General features: G+C 40.2%; 1 protein-coding gene across 1 annotated transcript; it reads left to right on the forward strand.

The window, feature by feature from the left end:
* The first annotated feature begins 6774 nt into the window (after window positions 1-6774).
* Window positions 6775-13391, forward strand: LOC124860151. The gene is made up of 2 exons (XM_047353168.1): window positions 6775-8326; window positions 12993-13391. The coding sequence occupies exons 1-2, from the start codon at window positions 7380-7382 to the stop codon at window positions 13228-13230; spliced, it is 1185 nt and encodes a 394-aa protein (XP_047209124.1). The 5' UTR covers window positions 6775-7379; the 3' UTR covers window positions 13231-13391.
* The last annotated feature ends 956 nt before the right edge of the window (window positions 13392-14347 follow it).

Below are 14347 nucleotides of genomic sequence, written 5' to 3' on the forward strand. Positions count from 1 at the left end.
AAGAGGTGAGGTATTAGATGAAGAAATGTTAATTTAAAAAGCTAAAATGAAACAATGACACAAATGGGCAAACACAAAAGAAGCTAAATTTGTCATTCATTTTAATTTTGAGTTATACATTAGGAAGATATTTTCAAAAAAAGACACTATCCGATTTAGCACAGCAGCAACAAAACCTACCCACACATAAATAAAAGTGACGCGTGTAACCAGTAAATACAGCTTTATGTGGGTTTGCCTGACAGAAAAAGGCACATGTCTGTGTACGGATGCTTACCTTATACTTGTTACCAGAAGAAAACGAGACAATATAATGTTGTTTGATATAAATCAAGACAACTCATGAGCTAAAATGATTCTGTTTGACAAGGTTTGGGTTAAAATATATAGATTTTAAGACAAAGTTTATTCGCCTTGCATAAACTTTACACACATTGATGAAATGTAACAGAAAACTAAACTTTTTATACTTTTTATACAGTCAGTCAGTCTTTTTCTACCGCTTCTTCCATAGTGGGTCGCAGGGAAGCTGGTGCCTAACTCCAGCAGTCTATGGGTGGGAGGCAGGGTACACCCTGGACAGGTCGCGAGTCCATCGCAGCACGTTTTATACATTAAATGTTAAAAATACAGATGTTGTTTAAATTGTCTAGTTATTTTCAAACTAGTCAGCCATTTTGTGTTAGTGTTTGAAGTTACATCTATATTTTATGTTGACCATATTTTATGTTCCAGTGATTTGGCCATTTGGTAGTGTTTATCAAATTTACATCTGTAAGTTTTGTGTACTTTAGTCCATTTAAAATTCTCTAAAAGCAGTTCAAAGGTCTTTAAAGAAAGTGTGGCCCGAGCTGACTAGCTTTAATATTTGCAAATTCTTTGCATACTAATGCTAACATTAGCATGCTAACACAAAGGTCTGAGAGTTCACATTTGAACTGAAGTCTATAAGCAGTTGTGGCATGGAATAGGCAAGTCATAGTTCATATTCATATTCGTTGACTCAAAAAGCAAAGTAATCATAATTGTTATTTGTAATAACCACTGTTGTGAAGTTGATAAACATACAACAAATAAAGCCAAGAAACAGTGTTTGAATTGCAGACTATTTGCACAAATACCATACCTCAAAATACATTGACTGAATAAGAAATACTTCATAGCTTTTCATGGGTCGCATTAATTGTTTATTGCCACAAAATGTAATATCTGTGTTTTGAGGACCGATAATATTTATCATGCTGTTCATCTGCTCAGATTTAAGTACATTTTCAGATGTATCCTGCTGGTGTTGATTTATGCAAAATAAGGAATACTCATTATCTCTAGGTATGTATTCAGAATATTCGGTGCATATTTATGAAGAGCCACAAAAGTCGAATAATTGTAGTAGTTGAAATGCAAAAACACCTGCAACCACTACTTAGTCCTCAGTGAACATTGTGTTGAGAGAGTGATTGTGAGAAAGACTTAACATATTCGAACATACATAAAACTGGTGGGGGGAGCTTTTATGAAAATGGAGATTAAGACCACCTGCACAGTTCCTTAAATCAAGAGGTGATGAATTTATCTCAAAAACAACTTCAAGAGTTTATTTAATACTGCATAGATCGTTGTGTGTAAAATGAATACAAGACAATAGTATTACAATTTAATTGGAGTATTTTAAAGTATATTCAAAATAATGGTAATGTACGAATGGGAATCAAAGTTAAAATTGGAGCGTAGGAAGTATGAACTACCCATGTTTACCTTCTTCAAAATCTTATTTAGAGTATTGTGGAATTGTAAAATAATAACATTTTGGGAAAGAGACCATACCTAAACACATCTGAATCCAATTTTACCCTTCAGTTTAAGTATCAAATGTGTTTTATTTCAAGTATTCTTTGATAACTAAAACCTTAACACAAAAACAAGTTACCAATTGGAACATTAGGATGCACTTATAGCGTCTTCACCATCCCTGTGAAATATGCTATTTGGGCAGCCACCATGAATACCGCCAACAGTTAGTAAGACTCAAAGATAAATAATCCATATGGTGTGTTTTATCAAAGAAAGAGAAATCCATGAACTGTAGAGATCCCAAGTTGGTTCCATGTTAATTTGTTTGTTTACAGACGTAGATCTTGCTGTCCTAGTATCTATAGGTTTAGAATTTTGTTCAAGGCAGTAAAAACGCATATGAGGCTTTCAGGCTTGCATTTTACCATTTGAATTTCCCATCAATTTGCTCACAAATGCCAAAATCATCGACATAATTCATGATAGCCAGTTAAAACAAAAGGTTTGGGTCGGCCTCCCCTTTTTGTTATTTTAAATTCTTATTTTTTTGAAGAAATGATATCTTCAAAAAAAAATTACTTGCGAAATAAATAACGCAGACTTTGTTCCATAGACACACTGATACCTTTTAAGATTTTTTATGCATCATACACGGAAAATCCATTGATCCCAAACAATCATCCACCATCAGAGCATGACCTGTTTTGTGTAACGTTTGGGTTAATGAGAGCGTTTAAAGTGACACCATGAATGCCTGCAGAAAACATTGGAGATCAGCAAAGAAACTGCATATATTCTCCGGGTGAAAACAGCTTTAATGCACCCTCAAACAGAGAACTACAAAAAGAAATGGTGGAGACCTTCATCTCTCACAAATACACGCACATCCAGCAAAACCTGCATTGTCTGTTCACTTCTTTATGTCACTCTAGAATGCTTTCTATTAGCCTGACCTCTTTCTGGTGCTCACACTACAGGTCCTTCTCAAAATATTAGCATATTGTGATAAAGTTCATTATTTTCCATAATGTCATGATGAAAATTTAACATTCATATATTTTAGATTCATTGCACACTAACTGACATATTTCAGGTCTTTTATTGTCTTAATACGGATGATTTTGGCATACAGCTCATGAAAACCCAAAATTTCTATCTCACAAAATTAGCATATCATTAAAAGGGTCTCTAAACGAGCTATGAACCTAATCATCTGAATCAACGAGTTAACTCTAAACACCTGCAAAAGATTCCTGAGGCCTTTAAAACTCCCAGCCTGGTTCATCACTCAAAACCCCAATCATGGGTAAGACGGCCGACCTGACTGCTGTCCAGAAGGCCACTATTGACACCCTCAAGCAAGAGGGTAAGACACAGAAAGAAATTTCTGAACGAATAGGCTGTTCCCAGAGTGCTGCATCAAGGCACCTCAGTGGGAAGTCTGTGGGAAGGAAAAAGTGTGGCAGAAAACGCTGCACAATGAGAAGAGGTGACCGGACCCTGAGGAAGATTGTGGAGAAGGGCCGATTCCAGACCTTGGGGGACCTGCGGAAGCAGTGGACTGAGTCTGGAGTAGAAACATCCAGAGCCACCGTGCACAGGCGTGTGCAGGAAATGGGCTACAAGTGCCGCATTCCCCAGGTCAAGCCACTTTTGAACCAGAAACAGCGGCAGAAGCGCCTGACCTGGGCTACAGAGAAGCAGCACTGGACTGTTGCTCAGTGGTCCAAAGTACTTTTTTCGGATGAAAGCAAATTCTGCATGTCATTCGGAAATCAAGGTGCCAGAGTCTGGAGGAAGACTGGGGAGAAGGAAATGCCAAAATGCCAGAAGTCCAGTGTCAAGTACCCACAGTCAGTGATGGTCTGGGGTGCCGTGTCAGCTGCTGGTGTTGGTCCACTGTGTTTTATCAAGGGCAGGGTCAATGCAGCTAGCTATCAGGAGATTTTGGAGCACTTCATGCTTCCATCTGCTGAAAAGCTTTATGGAGATGAAGATTTCATTTTTCAGCACGACCTGGCACCTGCTCACAGTGCCAAAACCACTGGTAAATGGTTTACTGACCATGGTATCACTGTGCTCAATTGGCCTGCCAACTCTCCTGACCTGAACCCCATAGAGAATCTGTGGGATATTGTGAAGAGAACGTTGAGAGACTCAAGACCCAACACTCTGGATGAGCTAAAGGCCGCTATCGAAGCATCCTGGGCCTCCATAAGACCTCAGCAGTGCCACAGGCTGATTGCCTCCATGCCACGCCGCATTGAAGCAGTCGTTTCTGCCAAAGGATTCCCGACCAAGTATTGAGTGCATAACTGTACATGATTATTTGAAGGTTGACGTTTTTTGTATTAAAAACACTTTTCTTTTATTGGTCGGATGAAATATGCTAATTTTGTGAGATAGGAATTTTGGGTTTTCATGAGCTGTATGCCAAAATCATCTGTATTAAGACAATAAAAGACCTGAAATATTTCAGTTAGTGTGCAATGAATCTAAAATATATGAATGTTAAATTTTCATCATTACATTATAGAAAATAATGAACTTTATCACAATATGCTAATTTTTTGAGAAGGACCTGTATTTATGGTCACTCTTTTCATTATGTTTTGTTTTAAATTCTCAGAGAGTCATGATTCTGTGGCATGGCCTGAATATTCAGTTGTTCAAAGATATTATGGCTATTTCCTATGGAGCTTTCTCTTGTTTCGCACATTCTATCTCTTTTTAACAAAGGCCCTACTCAATTGCTGTCTCTCGAGATACTTTTTTAAATACTCACAGAGACCCCCCTTCTCTGCCAGTACTGCCAGCACATCCACCTTTATTATTTAGCACCATGGGGACCTTGTTACCATGGATTCTGTTGTCATGACTACAAACAACTAAGCAGACGTACAGAAAGCAGAAAAGGATGGAGGAAGGAGTTGATCAGAGGTCCTTAAAGGAGGCGGGAGATCAAGTGGGGATGAGCTTCAGGGTCTGAGGGCAATGAAGGAAGGGTGTGATTTGTGCTTTCCTTTGTTAAATGACAAATATGGGGTCAGGTCATTTCACTAGGGATATGGCAGAGTATTTTGGGCCTTACTTTTAGCAGCAGAATTATACTATATGGATCTTCTTTTATCAGGTTTTTGGTATTCATAATAGTGCTTTAGGAAACTGCACTTCATGCATAGCAGATAAAAAATGTTGTTCTCTCATCTCTGCAGCCTGAAAAGATGAAAGGTGATTAAAATACAGGCAGATAGAAGGGCTGTTTTATCAGTCCTGACAAAGAGTATCAATGCTTAGAGTTTGGTTGCAGAGCTGAAGCACGGAGAGCATCTTGGATTTGATAGACACTGCAGTGACACTGCAGAAATGATGAATAAACACTTTCCTCAGTAGGCGTGAACTGCCAGGTCCTGATGTAAAATGGGCTGCTGTCTGTAGGTGGTTTGAAAAGTGCAAAATATAAATGCACTGATGTTTCCCAGTGATCATGTTTTGGTCATCGTGCTCCGTGTTTCTAACAGGTTATTTTTTAATCCCTTAAACAAACAGAAACCAACAATGTGCCTTTAGATAAATAGCAAGAGTCCTACAAATATAACTTTAAAAAAGGCAAAAGAATGCATCATGTCATAAGGCAGGAGTGGAAGTTCTGCTTGGGTTAAATTTTAAGAAATCACGCTCCTCACATTCTGTTTACTCAAACTGTGACCAAACCTGCTCATCTCGTTGTCTAAAGCTCCCTCTAGTGGTTCATTCACACTGACTGCGAACACTGTACCAGTGATTACATTTAGGGTTTCTCTGCCTCCTCACTTTCATGACAAAATCTGAAATTTATGTCACATTAATTTGTCATGGTGTCATATGACAAAGTGAGTGGACAGCAAATCATTAAATGGCATCACCAGTAGATTTAGTCAGGTATTAAATTAACTATGACAAAGTAGTGAACATTGACAGGAAGACAATCTTACACTGCAGACTAATTTAAAAAAAACAAACAAGCAAAACAATCATCCTATTTATCTGAAATAATGCCTAATTTGCATATTTTGATTTTTAAAAAAGCCACAGTGGTTGTATATAGAACAATTATATTTAAATGGCCATATGATCTACTTAGTTTTTTACATTTCTGAAACCAACTAATGTAAAATTTGATCTCTTGGATTTTGAAGTCATCTTTATATTCTGCTGTTTTAAACAACACAAAAAAGTTTAAAGTGAAACACATAAGAAATTAATTCAATATTGTACCTTGTTGCCCTGAGGTTCATTTAATCAATTGATCATATATCTGAACAAAAACTTGATTGTTTCCAAATAACATTACAAACACAAGGTTTAGTGTATGTTATTATCGTTCTATGTGCTATACTAACACAAAGTAGTGCATAGACCTGAAGTAGAAGGAAAATTATGCATGGGTTTAAATTTATTTCACAAATTAAAATCTAAAAAGGGTGTTGTTCCTTTGCATTAAGCCCTCTGTACTGCTCTGCCTCTATAAATAACATCCATTGCAGGAAGTTGGCTTCTGAAGTCAGTCCATCTGTGTGTAATTTCAATATACATTCACATGTTCTGTGGAGGCCACAGAGGTTTGTTAGAAAACATTAGTGAAGAAAGAGCTTCATGAAGACCAAGGAACACAGAAGACAAGGGTGAGGTTGTTGAGAACCACGTAGTAAGATTAAGTTAAAAAACAACATCATGTGTTGGAGAGAATACATGGAGTACAGCACAACTGCAAGCATACCAGGACATGGTCATTCATGACAACTGATACCCACTACAAATAAACTTAATTAGACAAACAGTCAAGAGGTCGTCCTGGAGGAGCTGCAGAGATTCACAGCTCAGGGGGAGAATCCGTTGCCAGGAAAACTACTCATTCTGAACTCTACAGATCTACCGTTTATCAAAGCGTAGCAAGAAGAGATTCATTGGCTGTATCATTGGTTTGTGGTTGTAATATGACAGCAGCACAGCACATCTGAAGGGGTATACTTTTACAAGACAGTGTATTGCTAACAGTTGGTTTTAATCTGAATGTTTTGGCACTGTATCTGAACACCTAAAAACGAAACAACCAACAATCTTAAGGAAAAATGGTTAATGTTAGAGTAACACAAAATAACATTTTAAATCTATGATGTTTTTGTCACATTTTACCAGATTCATTGTCTGTGTTTCACACTTTGTGCCCACAACCAGCATCTATTTCTGTGGTCTCAGTTATATGTGACTGTCTTCAGGAATGAGTCGGACTATATTACACCCTGGTACCTCCCCCAGGAGCTGTGCTAAAGTAACAGCTGATGTCAGTCCTGCTTAAAGACATACACACACAGTCCCTGGTGGCTACACCCACACTATAACCTGTCCAACAGTATCGTCAAAGGCAGAGCAGAGAGAGGAACAGGTCTCCTGCACTTTCCTTCCCCCTCCCCCTGAGAGCATCAGGGACCTGGCAAAAGAAAGCCCCACACAAACCACAATCCCAGCCTTTAATCCCAGTTTTACCGCAGAGAGAAAAGGGGAGGGTTGTCCACTGTTCTTTGCAACCCCATGTGCCTGCTTGGATCATGGAGCTGCCCTGTCTTCCAACTAAGACCCCCACCTCAGCCAGCTCCCGCTCCACGGATCCACTGTACGACAACTGCCCACCTTTTGGCCAGCGAGACAGGGCCAGGGAGAAGGAAATGGAGAGCAGAGTTGTGTGTCCTTTAGTAACCAGACTCCCAGGGCCCAGCAGTCCTCTGCCTGGTTTGGTCCCAGCTCTGGCTGATGTTCAGACAGTGGTTGCTGGAGGAAGAGAGCCTGGCTCCTGGCCGGATCCCAGCTGTACAGGCAGCTTGGGAGGACAGTCCTGGAAATCAGAGCTTAGTTCCTGCAAAAACAAAGGAGGAGCCGAACAGGGAGTTAACTGGGAAGCAGGGGATGGGGCTTATTGGAGCCAAAGCCCCTGCCCGTCACACAGTGAAGAGCATTGCAGTGCTCTGTCGCTATATGATAACCTTACCGATTCAGGAATACCTGACAGCTTCGAGGAGATCTTCAACATGGAGATGAACCGGCAGGAACACTTTGACGAGCACACATACACTCCATGGGCCCCTGAACATATCCAAGGACTGATGCAGGATGATTGTTTGAGTAAAGAGAAGAACGTCTGGCCTGCTTGTGAAATCCCCCTTACTGAGGGTTGTTCTGGTAAGCAGGACCAGAATCCAGACCAAGACAAGAAGCAGGAGCCAGAGCTGGACTTAGGATCCTGTGTTCAAGAGGAACTTATGCTGTCACTTCCAAAACAACGCCATACAGAAAGTTCTCCTCAACCATGCCACACAAAGTGTCAGGATCTGTGGCCCTTTGCTGAAACCCAGCACTTAAAGGAGGCACCGTTGTCACTGAGGGTGCCCCCTCCTGTTCCCCTGGCTGACCCGTCTGCAAGTGCTCTTCGAAGCATCCTAACAGGCCTCCAGCAGCAGATAATCAAGCAGAAAGAGGAGTACGAGGAACGAATAATCAGGTGACTTGAAATTAGGTTTTTGGATTAAAGATACAATTATTCATGTCAGTTATAGTGCTTTGCAAAAACGATAAAACTCCTTTAACTTTGCCACATTCTATCACCTTACAGCAGCATTTTATTGTGACCAACACAAAGTGAATTGTAAGGGCAATAATACATGGTTTTCATTTATCATTATCCTTTATGGTGTGCATTTGAATTCAGCTTTCCTGAGGTAGGTATAGACCTTCTTCTGTAATTAAAGCTGTGAGTATTGTGGGGTTTGTCTCCATCAGCTTTGCATTGAGGCTGAAATCTTTCAAATTCTTTACCTGCTGAAGAAAAGTGTCCTGACGGCATGATACTGCCACCACCATGCTTCAAGGTGGGAATGATGTTCTCTGTGTTGGCTTTCCATCACACATAGTGTTTTCCATGTACCATCTGTTGACAGATTTTCCCACCTATGCTGTGGATCTCAGCAGCTCCTCCTCTTGGCTGTTTCTCTGAGTTCTGATCTCCTTGCTGGGCTGTCACTTTAGGTGGGCGGCGATGTGTTGTCTTGTGTTGTGCCATACTCCTGTTAACAGATGATGGATTAAACAGAGCTCTGTGAGATGTTAAAGGCTTGGGCTATGGTTTCATATCCTAAACAAGCTTTAAATGTCTGCAAAACGTTATCTCGCACTTACTTGGTTTGTTCCTCGGTGTGTTCCCTTGGTTGCAGTGGGTTTTATTTAGGGGAATTAGAGTAAAAGGGAACTGATTTCGAATGCTCATAACAGCTCATATGACTTTTATTTGTAAAATAAAAACTATGCATCATTTTTACTCCACTTCACAAATGTTTTCTACTCTGGGTTTTTCTATCACATACTGTAAAATACCAGAAATATATAAAGAAGTTTGTGTTGAAACAACACAGATTGTGCAAAAGTCAAAGCAGTGCTAATACTTGCATTTGCACTTACGACATTTACTACTGATTTATGGTGCATTTCAGTGAAGGGTAACACAATGTTCCTATATTCATAAAGGGTGCGTCTGCAAAAAGCTGTGCTGTTTTTGTTTCCCAGTCTACTCCAACTTTCACCCTACATCCTGTTTAGCTCACAGAGCTAAATTTTCCCACAGGTCTCTGATGACATGGTATGATCCAAACACTGCCTTTCTTCTGTGATTTCAGTGCTGTAGTTTGTGCTTTAATGACTTAACAACTAGTTGGGGTAAGGTGGAAAAAAACATATATAGCCTGATGTGCTGACATATAGGAAACAGCTCATGACACTGGAAAGCGAGCTAATTTGAGGGACCTTGCTGCTGACCTAGACACAACACATACCTCATTTATTACCGATATAGATAGAGCATGTCTTGGTGTAAGGTCACACATTGGTACTAGCCGGTGAAGACAAGAGGCTATCGCAATAATTTTAGTTTGACAGGGAGCATAAAAGGACAGCACTATGGGTCAAATGTTTTTGAACACCTGCAGCTGAAGTTTTTAGCCTGTTCCAAAGGTCGATCTTGAATGAAAAAAAGGTAGAAATGTTATATTCGGGTCAGAAATGAGCTAAAATGAAGCTGATTACACATAACACCTGTCTGTATGAACCAGCGCTGGGAAAAAGACAGGAAAATGAGGAAGTTATCAGAAGCTTTAATAAAACCTAAGGTACAGGCTTTGTTTTTAGGAATTATCCTACAACAAGTCACACAGAACCTGGACTGACCCAAGGTTGTATTGAGCCTTAAGCAGAATTGAATTTGGGTCCCCACCTCCTGTTAGGAACATGAGCAGCACTAGCGGCGTTTCAATACAGATTTGGTGGAATTTGAGAGAAGGGGCCAAGTTTAATTGGCTGAGCTTAAAAGCGATTACGATTAGTTGGTAATTGTTTGTTGAGATATATTTGTGTCAAACACAAAGAAAAGATTAAACTTGTGGCTTTAGATTGTAACTAAGTTAACACAACAATAAACAATGAATATAATTCTTTGCATTTTCACAAAGTAAACTTGCCCAATTCCTTTAGATCTTAAATTTAAATGCTACACAATTACATTTTTTTTAATTCCTCTAAGCTGAAGAGTTCAAATTTAATTCAACTGATGAAAAATGATGTCTTTAAAACCATTTTTAGTTGGTTTAGTTTGCTGAGCTTCCTCTCCCCCTCTGGGCAGTTTATCACCTGCAGTCACGAGAAAATCTAGGTATGCTCCATCACCCACCGTCTAGCTAGCTAATGTAGCTGGAATAATCTGACACGATCACTTTTCTGTATGACATTATCAGTCACGTTAGACTTACATTTCTGCACAGATCTCTAAAGGTCCCACCCCTACATTTCAATCAGGGTGAGCTCTAGATTTTGCTTTCACCAGTACAACTGCATCTATTATTTATTCATTCATGTTTATATTTTCTGCTGTGCTTGGGATCATCGTGCTGTTGATGGTGACGTTTAAGTAAAGTTTAAGCGGTTAGACAAATGGCCTTTTGACTCTAGAATACCAGTCCCTGTGGCTGCGAACTAAGCCCAAACCATCATGCTTGAGAGCTGAGGTGTGTGTGCTGATATGCTGTGTATGGTTTTCCTCAAACATGGTGGTGTGCATTTTGGCCAGACAGCTTCAGCTTTGTCTCATCTGTCCAAAGGATGATGTTCCAGAAGTGAGATAATTTAAAGATACAAGTTTGCAAAACTGGTCGTGCTCCCATTTTTTAAATTAGAGAACAGATATTCTTCTGAGAACCCTTCCAGAAAAACAATATCTTTTCATTTACCATGCTAGCTGAGGCCCGTAGCCATGTGGCTTTGAGTTTTCTTTCATTTTCTCAGAGCATTTTATAATCTGACCTGGAACTGAATTTGCTGGGACGTCGACTCCTTGGAAAATTGGCAACTATCCTAAAACGTTTTATACCTTATACTACACTCACCGGCCACTTTATTAGGTACACCTGTCCAACTGCTCGTTAACGCAAATTTCTAATCAGCCAATCACGTGGCAGCAACTCAATGCATTTAGGCATGTAGACATGGTCAAGACCATCTGCTGCAGTTCAAACCAAGCATCAGAATGGGGAAGAAAGGTGATTTAAGTGACTTTGAACGTGGCATGGTTGTTGGTGCCAGACGGGCTGGTCTGAGTATTTCAGAAACTGCTGATCTACTGGGATTTTCACAAACTATCATCTCTAGGGTTTACAGAGAATGGTCTGAAAAAGAGAAAATATCCAGTGAGCCGCAATTCTGTGGGCGCAAATGTCTTGTTGATGCCAGAGGTCAGAGGAGAATGGCCAGACTGGTTCGGGCTGATGTAAAGGCAACAGTAACTCAAATAACCACTCGTTACAACCAAGGCATGCAGAAGAGCATCTCTGAATGTACAACATGTTGAACCTTGAGGCGGATGGGCTACAGCAGCAGAAGACCACACTGGGTGAAACTCCTGTCAGTTAAGAACAGGAAAATGAGGCTACAATTCACACAGGCTCACCAAAATTGGACAACAGAAGATTGGAAAAACGTTGCCTGGTCTGATGAGTCTCAATTTTGACATTCGGATGGTCGGGTCAGAATTTGGCGTCAACAACATGAAAGCATGGATCCATCCTGCCTTGTATCAATGGTTCAGGCTGGTGGTGGTGGTGTAATGATGTGGGGGATATTTTCTTGGCACACTTTGGGCCCCTCAGTACCAATTGAGCATCGTGTCAACGCCACAGTCTACCTGAGTATTGTTGCTGACCATGTCCATCCCTTTATGACCACAGTCTACCCATCTTCTGATGGTTACTTCCAGCAGGATAACGTACCATGTCATAAAGCACAAATTATCTCAGACTGGTTTCTTGAACATGACAGTGAGTTCACTGTACTTAAATGGTCTCCACAGTCACCAGATCTCAATCCAATAGAGCACCTTTGGGATGTGGTGGAACGGGAGATTCGCATCATGGATGTTCAGCTGACAAATCAGCAGCATCTGTGTGATGCTATTATGTCAATATGGACCAAACTCTCTGAGGAATGTTTTCAGTCCCTTGTTGAATTTATGCCATGAAGGATTAAGGCAGTTCTGAAGGCAAAAGGGGGTCCAACCCGGTACTAGCAAGGTGTACCTAATAAAGTGGCCGGTGAGTGTATATTCTTTCTTATTGTTTCATGATGGTCTTCAAATAGTTTGGAATTGGTCTAATAAGCCTTTAAGGTCATTGCTGATGTCTTTCTGTCTTGGCATTGTGTTAGCACACACCTGTGTGCTTCAGCCCAGCAAATGGCCAGAGTTCTAGCTGTTTTAGAGGTGTTCATAATTCCTGATAATCAATTAATTTGGTGAATTTAATTAGCAGGATTTTTCCATAATTGTGCCTTTTACAAATTGTGACTTGTCACTAGTTTTAAACGTTTTACATTTCGATGAATAATCAAGATATTAGGTGGTTAAGGTGATTTTACATGCTGTATTTACTAAAACTAAGTAGGTTAACCTCTGTACTTCCTAACTACATCAGGTAGAATAAAAACACTGAAAATAATTCTCTCACTCACTAGTAAAACCCTCAAACCTTTAACTTTTGTTCACTGGTAGTAAAAGCTGACACTTTAATCTGCGTTTTAGATTGAAATTATGATTGACGTTACACTCTATTTTTCCTTCTTCTCACTGTGATCAGCCTAGAGCAGAGAAACGAAGAGCTACAGGTGGAGGTTGTTCGCCTGAAGACGAATCTCTTGCAGCAGCGCCACTGGTACCAGGTGGTCCAGGCTAAGATCGTGGAGTCAGAGAGGGCCCGAGCTGCTGCAGAGCTTCGTAACGCAACACTGCAACGGGAGATGGATCAGTTCTTCGACACCTTCGGAGAGCTTAACAACGAGGTGAAGAAGACAGAATACATCGTCAAGAGTTTTTGAAGAAAGTTAAATGCATCGTGTTTGATGACATGAACAGTCTGCACATACTGAAGATGAGCCTGTCTTAAATTCTAGCTTTTATGACAGCGTGAACCAAAGTAAAACATTTCTTCCCTGTAACAGATGTGTCTCAATAAATTAATATATGATCCAAAACCTCACTTCCACTCAAATTGTGATACTTCTATAGATAATTCCACACAGTTGTATATTTCAGTTGCTTAAATTAAAAACACACATAGGACCGACTAAAAATTATTTTTGACGCAAAGATGTTAGGTTATGGCAATGACAACTTGACAGTTATTTAGCAGACTGTCATTAGGTTCTCCACTATTGGGGTAAGTCACAGAAGGTCATTGCTTAAAAAGCTTGCTCAATTCAAACATATTAATGGAAAGTTGGGTGGAAGAAGAAGTGTTGTGGAAAAAAGTACAGTCATAAGTGGTAACCACAGCCTTAAAAGGACTGTGAAACAAGCTCAAGCTAGAGTCAGCCCTTCAAGAGGTACCACACACAGATGTATCTAGTACATAAAACGCCACTGGCATTCTCATTGTGTTACGCCACCGTTGAACCGGGAACGTCAAAACCATTTTACATAAAGAGAAAATAGACTGGCCTGTTCCTTAGTCATCCAAACGTTTTTTAATTTTATTTAGAAATCAACACCCCAGAGTCTGGAGAAAGACTGGAGTGGCACAGTGTCCAGTCTGGTTGAGGTCTAGTGTAAAGTCTTCACAGTCTGTGACAATTTTGAGATCCATGTCATCATATACTGTTGGTCCACTGTATTTCATCAAGCCCAAAGTCAGCACAGACGTCTGCCAGGAAATTTAAGAACACTTCATTGCCCATCTGCTGACAAGCATCACGGAGAGGATAACTTTATTTTAAACCAGGAATTGGCACCTGTCCACACTGCCAGAAATCACCAATACACAGTTTAATGACCTTGGTATCACCATGCTTGGTCTGCAAGCCGGGCTGAAGAGGATGATGAGAGACGCCAAACAATGCAGACAAGCTGAACGGCGGAGTTAAAGCAATCTGAATTTTTTAACACCTCAGTATAGCCACAGACTGACCTCCATGCAAAAGGAGAACTGACCACCTA

Source organism: Girardinichthys multiradiatus, chromosome 23 (assembly GCF_021462225.1).
Source record: "Girardinichthys multiradiatus isolate DD_20200921_A chromosome 23, DD_fGirMul_XY1, whole genome shotgun sequence".
In the NCBI taxonomy this organism is placed as follows: Eukaryota; Metazoa; Chordata; class Actinopteri; order Cyprinodontiformes; family Goodeidae; genus Girardinichthys; species Girardinichthys multiradiatus.